This window comes from Charadrius vociferus, unplaced genomic scaffold, assembly GCF_000708025.1.
Source record: "Charadrius vociferus isolate BGI_N301 unplaced genomic scaffold, ASM70802v2 scaffold1640, whole genome shotgun sequence".
Classification (NCBI taxonomy): Eukaryota; Metazoa; Chordata; class Aves; order Charadriiformes; family Charadriidae; genus Charadrius; species Charadrius vociferus.
The window spans coordinates 105,882-106,631 of NW_009646613.1; the positions used below are offsets into that span (position 1 = coordinate 105,882).

The window sequence follows — 750 nt, forward strand, 5'->3', positions numbered from 1 at the left end:
GGAATTGCTCTCAAGTCTCTAGAGACAGAAAGTTAAAATGCCAAACAATTATAACATAACCAGGGACAGACACTAAAATGCTCCCATTTATTTTAGGACAACTCTCACAATACTTGCTGTATAGGCCAACAGTGAGTCATCGTGCACTGCTCACCATGTGCTGCAAATAATTTGAGGGCAATGCTACGAGAGGATCAGATAGATCCTAAAACTGGCTGATTAATTGGTAAAAAGAAATGGACGTTGCAGAAGGTGCTACAAAGAACTAGCAGGTGAAGATACCTGACGTCTGCCAATACAGGAGCTCTTGCAATAACCAGCAATGGAAACAGAGTTGTGTACTCCGTAATTATGCCATAAACGAAAACAGAAAGCTTCTTCCACTCCACCCAGTATAGACTGCCACCAGTTTCTCAAAAGTTCATAAAAACAGCCCATAGCCTGAAATTCTCAGGCATGAGAGCTGAGTGCCCAGCTGTAAGACTGTAGGAGCATCCTGCTTACCAAGCTCCCCATCCGGAGAAACCAATCGCCTGCAGGATCGTGAGAATAAACTGTGCGCCAAAGATGAAGAAAAAGGCCATAAAATTAAACGAGCTGTCTGACCTGTGAAGGAAGAGAGGAAGTTAGGGGGAGACTGGCACCTCACGTTGCTTCACACTGATGTTCGACCCCATCACGTACAAACCCTCAAACGTGGTACCTCAGAAGAGATCCCTCTACAGCCGTATACTTTGAAGGCTACTCCTC

The 750-nt window shown here is 44.9% G+C and overlaps 1 protein-coding gene across 1 annotated transcript in view; it reads right to left on the bottom strand.

The window, feature by feature from the left end:
- The window catches only part of SCAMP4 (secretory carrier membrane protein 4), a 23,282-nt gene that overhangs the window by 1,630 nt on the left and 20,902 nt on the right, over positions 1 to 750 (bottom strand). Inside the window, exon 4 of the mRNA XM_009887862.1 lies at positions 505 to 606. Within this exon, the coding sequence (XP_009886164.1) occupies positions 505 to 606 (102 nt within the window). The remainder of the gene's footprint in view (positions 1 to 504; positions 607 to 750) is intronic.